The 5,609-nt window shown below is 41.0% G+C and overlaps 1 protein-coding gene across 3 annotated transcripts in view; it reads left to right on the plus strand.

Annotated features, from left to right (window-relative positions):
• ABCC1 (ATP binding cassette subfamily C member 1) overlaps window positions 1-5,609 on the plus strand; it is a 38,502-nt gene that overhangs the window by 31,370 nt on the left and 1,523 nt on the right. For all 3 annotated transcript variants that reach the window (XM_015876658.2, XM_015876659.2, XM_015876660.1), the window contains 8 exons: window positions 409-719; window positions 1,089-1,288; window positions 1,758-1,884; window positions 2,027-2,128; window positions 2,243-2,389; window positions 3,313-3,471; window positions 3,619-3,785; window positions 4,458-4,652. In XM_015876658.2, coding sequence (XP_015732144.1) covers window positions 409-719; window positions 1,089-1,288; window positions 1,758-1,884; window positions 2,027-2,128; window positions 2,243-2,389; window positions 3,313-3,471; window positions 3,619-3,785; window positions 4,458-4,652 — 1,408 coding nt within the window. The remainder of the gene's footprint in view (window positions 1-408; window positions 720-1,088; window positions 1,289-1,757; window positions 1,885-2,026; window positions 2,129-2,242; window positions 2,390-3,312; window positions 3,472-3,618; window positions 3,786-4,457; window positions 4,653-5,609) is intronic.

The following is a 5,609-nucleotide window of genomic DNA, read 5'->3' on the forward strand; positions in this document are numbered from 1 at the left end:
CATGAAGAGGCCAGACCAGCTCAGTGGGTTTTTCTTATGTCTTCTTTGTGGCCAAATTTTTTTTTAACATGAAATATAACACTCAAAGTGGGGTGTGCAACAGCCCTCTTTAGAGTTGTCATAAAAATCCTAATAAAAATTATATGCCACCTTAAAATGAAGTGCTGTTTACTCAGGGAAAGTGCTCAAATATTTTGATTTTGGTAATGGAGAAACAAATACTTCCACAAGGGTAAAGTGCTGATTCCACTGAAAAAGCTTTTGAATAATCACCAAATCTAACTGTAATGAACTCCAAATCTCAGGATTATTGTACTAGAGCTGTCCCAGTTCTAAGTGATGACAAAACGGAGGAAAGTTTTTAGTGTGAGTGTTGAGAGCGGTAAAAAAACAAGTCTTCTTTTCCAGGTATTGCTGTGTTTGGCTACTCGATGGCTGTGTCAATAGGAGGAATATTTGCTTCACGACACCTGCACCTTGACCTGCTGCACAATGTCCTCAGGTCTCCAATGAGTTTCTTTGAACGTACACCCAGTGGAAATTTAGTGAACCGATTCTCTAAGGAGATAGATACCATCGACTCTGCCATTCCGCCAATCATCAAGATGTTCATGGGCTCAACATTTAATGTGATTGGGGCTTGTATCATCATTTTGCTGGCCACCCCTATAGGTGCCGTCATTATTCCACCTCTGGGACTTGTCTACTTTCTTGTGCAGGTAGGAGATGTTGGCCAGTGTCAGCTGGACCAGAAATTATTTATCTTCTGTGTAAGACAGTGGGCTAGGATAGATTTTAATGTTTGTGTTGTGTCATTCTTAGCTGATGGTGCTTTGCATGACTTACGGATTAGCTGACTTCAGCAGATCATCTCCTTTTGTTTTCAAGTGTAGAATGACTTGTGTGCAGATGTTAATCCTCTAATTACCTAAGCAGCCTTTCCTAAAATGCCATAAAATTTTGTATTTCTCTGTGTAAGTTGAATGTCTGTGACTGACAGTCCAGAGGTCTAGGAGCTCCTTGTGATTCCCCATGGCTTGTCAAATACAATCTGGCTGTAACCACAGTTTTCATATTCTGATTTGCAGAGATTTTATGTGGCCACTTCTCGACAGCTCAAACGCCTCGAATCTGTTAGTCGTTCTCCTGTGTATTCTCACTTCAATGAGACCCTTCTGGGAGTCAGTGTAATTCGAGCCTTTGAGGAGCAGAAACGATTTATAAAGCAGAATGACATGAAAGTGGATGAAAACCAGAAAGCTTATTATCCAAGCATTGTTGCAAACAGGTAATGGTGCAATTGTAATATTGAAAGATGTTTTGTTATCTCTGCCTTGTCAGTCACCTGTCAGTGTATTTGTCCCAGGTAGGGCAACCCTTGTGAATATAGCAGTTATCTTAAACTTGCATGATGCAATTAAGGTTAATTCTGAGTTTCTCTTGTTTATAGTTCCTGTCTTACATCTGGGTAGTATTTTTAAAAGTCGTGGTTCATCTGTTTCAATGTAACTACATCTGCTTTCTGAACTAAAACAGGAATTAATGTCTCTGAAAGGTTTATTTAATTCTCTATGCCTTTTGCATGCTATTGGAGCAGAACATCAGGTGCCTTACAGTTCCTGTGTCACTGGAAGTACTCAGATGCCACGTTACTAGTCATTTGAAGTTAAAAACAAGATAAATGGCAGTAGCTCACTGCATTCATGATTATCTGGGGATGTTACTGGAAAGATGTGTTACGTCTTTCTGTATTGCAGATGGTTGGCGGTACGTCTGGAGTTTGTGGGGAACTGTATTGTTCTCTTTGCAGCATTGTTTGCAGTGATGGCACGCAACAAGCTCAGTGCGGGACTGGTTGGTCTTTCAATCTCCTACTCACTGCAGGTAATTACACCTTAATGAAAATAAACAACCGTGACTGCATCAGAAAACTAGAATCTTGCTCAGACTTTGGAGAGAATGTAAGGTACACAAAATTTTTGAAAGTTGTTTAGTGTAAAGTGTTGTTAAAATTCTTTTCTTGCAGATTACAGCATACTTAAACTGGCTGGTTCGTATGACATCTGATCTGGAAACCAACATTGTTGCTGTGGAAAGAGTCAAAGAATATGCTGAAATGGAGAAGGAGGTACAGTGAGTTGTTCACCACAGTGAACATTTGATGTTTCCCAGGACTTGCAGTTGTATCATTGTGCCCAGGTAAGGGAAGAAGTGATCAGGTATGTTTGTGTGGTTGTTTCAGGCTGAGTGGAGTATTGAAGAAACTGCCCCAGCAAGCACCTGGCCTGAGGAGGGGAAAGTCGAGTTTCGAGGCTTTGGTTTACGTTACCGGGAAGACTTGGATTTGGTTCTGAAAAATATAAATATCACCATCAATGGGGGTGAGAAGGTAATGACTTTGAATTAATAGCAGACCATTACTGTATTATAAATATGCATACATAGGCCAAAGAGGGGCACATCTACTGTCAGGCCTCTATAGTTGCCGTTTCCATTTAGGTATTTTTATTTTTTTTCATGAGTGCATGCTGTCTATATACAGATACGGGCAGAATACTATGTCAGTGCTAGATAGAAAATGCAGATGGCAAGAGATGTGTCAAGCAACTAAAGTAGCAATTTGAAAAATAAAGCAACACACTTTTTCTTAAAAAGAGAAAAGAATCACTGAAGACTTCAGCCTAAGTGGGAAGCAGAACATATAGTATGAAACTGAGTGTTCCGCACAAATGTGCGGAAGAACTTCTTTACAGTGAGGGTGACGGAGCACTGGAACAGGCTGCCCAGGGAGGTGGTGGAGTCTCCTTCTCTGGAGATAATTAAGACACGTCTGGACGCCTTCCTGTGTGACATGGTGTAGGGAGCCTGCTTTGGCAGGGGGGTTGGACTTGATGATCTCTAGAGGTCCCTTCCAACCCCTACAATTCTGTGATTCTGTGAGTGCTTTTGCTGTAAATGTGCTTTAAATTCAAGGAAGAAAAGGTAAAGGCCAAATCAGAAATGTAACTACAAAGCATGAAGAGAAAAACAGAATAGTTAGGACATCTGTTACCCTCTTCTCCTGATTCCATCTGCCTTTCTGTAAAACTGAATAATTCTGTGGATTGCAATTTTGAGATTTCCTTTTATTTCTGTAACACTTGATATTTTTTTTCCCTTCCTGTTAGATTAGCTTCTGCTTATTGCACTATTTTAGGGTGTTGATAGCTCAAGAAATATAACAACCTTTCAGCAAAGTCTACTTTGGATAGAGTCTTGGAAACGCTTTAACTCTGTCCTAGTGTAAGATCTTCCCGTATTTCTTTCCACCAGATAGGAATAGTTGGAAGAACAGGAGCTGGAAAATCCTCCCTTACTTTAGGCTTGTTTCGGATCAATGAAGCAGCTGAAGGAGAAATTGTTGTTGATGGAATTAATATTGCAAAGATAGGGCTCCATGACTTGCGGTTCAAGATAACCATAATTCCTCAGGTGGGTGAAGCCTAACTCCTTAATTCAGTAGATTGGTTTGCTTCAACTGCAGCTGCACATGTTGTTTTCCTTTCTCTATTTAAGAAAAAGTTTTGGAGCACTTGCTGTGTTCTGCATGGATTGTCAATTATGTTTTTCTGTGAGTAGGATCCAATATTATTTTCTGGTTCTCTGCGTATGAATCTTGATCCTTTTGACCAACACTCTGATGAAGACATTTGGAGATCTTTGGAACTGGCTCACTTGAAAAATTTTGTGTCTTCCCTTCCTGATAAACTCAATCATGAATGCTCTGAAGGTGGAGAAAACCTCAGGTAAACTTAAAAATAAACGGTGCTTGCCTTAAGAGTTATGTATGAACTGGGAAGTGTGTGTGTGGTCTCCAGTCTGCAGCTAGACTTGCTACTTACAGAACACTTAGAGCTCACTTTGAACAAAAGGTACTTGGAACCTCGCAGTAGCAGCGTTGGTTGTTTGTTTGTGGGCGGTTGTTGTTGGTTGTTGCTCATTTTAATGTGCTTTGACATTTGGCATCCTGGCTTGTGCAGACTTGGAAAGGGTTTTGGTAGCAGCAGCCTGCTGTTAGTAGGAGGAGCTCTGAACTAATGATGGCTTGTGCTCAAGTGATGTAGCTTTCCTATGGGGAGTAGTTAGCTTGTTAGCACTGTAACAAAGTTATGCTTTCAGTCTGTAGAAACCATTTGAAGTCCAATTCTTAACAGTGCAATGATTCAGTGATCTAGACCATCTGTAATGTGCTCTTTTATTACATTGCCTATATTTTGTTATGAGAAGGATGTTATAGTTAAGATGCTGTTACATACTTTATAGTGAAGTAGTAAGGCTGACATTACCTATTTTGCTGGAATCAAGGCACTTACACTTGAGAAGAGTTCTAATGGGAATTGCTGGGCTTTGGAAAACAGTTCTGAACTTGCTATGACTTCTGTTTTTTTACACCCTTCTCCTTTCTCCCATCTGTGCAGTGTGGGACAGCGCCAGCTGGTGTGCCTGGCACGAGCTCTGCTCAGGAAATCCAAAATCCTGGTTCTAGATGAAGCCACGGCTGCTGTTGATCTTGAGACAGATAACCTCATACAGTCAACAATAAAATCTCAATTTGAAGAATGTACTGTTTTAACTATAGCACATCGTCTGAACACAATCATGGACTATACAAGGTAAAGATTTATTGTTTCTGTCTTGGTATGTGTGATTTGTAGTGTGCTCTACTTCTATCTAGCACAGTAATGCTCATCTGTGTTGGCCAGTGTCTTTTTAGCTCTCTCCACATTGCTGCTGAAATTGTGGAATAGGTGGGTTGTCTGTATTCTGGCTTACAGTGGCTGTGCTTGGCCTTTGAAGCTCCTCAGCTTCCTCTGTCATGTTGCTGTTGTGCCATTTGTGTAGGGGAAAGGAGGCAAGAAGGACAACAGGAATCTATTCTAATCTGATTTAGGCACAGATGGAAGAGGCATTGGAATTTTAGGGAGCACATAACCTAACCTGGGCATAGACAGCATAAGGACTCAGAGGGGAAGTTGCTGCCTTTGTCTGGAGTTGATTTGATGTTCCTCCATCACTCAGTTCTGCCTTTATGACCTCTGTCATCTTCGGCAGCCTTGTGAAGATGTGGTCGAGTGTAGATTTTTCTCTCACATTCAACTGTAATCTCTCTTGTCCTTTTTATCACAGTATGTCAGAGTGCAAAGTGACCACCAATACAACTGTTTGCTCTTGTACACCTCTGCTGCACTGTTGATACTGAAAGATAAGAGACAAGCATTGCATGTGCCACTGTCACCAGGTTAAAACCCAGTTTGGTTGAGGCAGCCAGTAATGCCATGCAGCAGCAGCACTTTCCTAAGGGTCTGGCCAGCATCTGCAGTGCCTGGACCATTGACAGAGGGATGTGAAGGACTCTTCGAACTCTGCACTGACTTTGAGTGTAGTGACTTGCTTTGTGAATTTCCTAGTTACAATCTCTCTTCACTCATTCAGTCTGGACTGTCTTCCCTTGCATAGAGTAGCTGTGTTACTGTTAATTTCTCTGTCTATATATACCACCTATTCACTGACGTTCTGAATTGACCTTCTTCTGAGTTTTCTTTTTTTTTCTTTAATTTCTTGTTTTACAG

This window comes from Coturnix japonica, chromosome 14 (assembly GCF_001577835.2).
Source record: "Coturnix japonica isolate 7356 chromosome 14, Coturnix japonica 2.1, whole genome shotgun sequence".
In the NCBI taxonomy this organism is placed as follows: domain Eukaryota; kingdom Metazoa; phylum Chordata; class Aves; order Galliformes; family Phasianidae; genus Coturnix; species Coturnix japonica.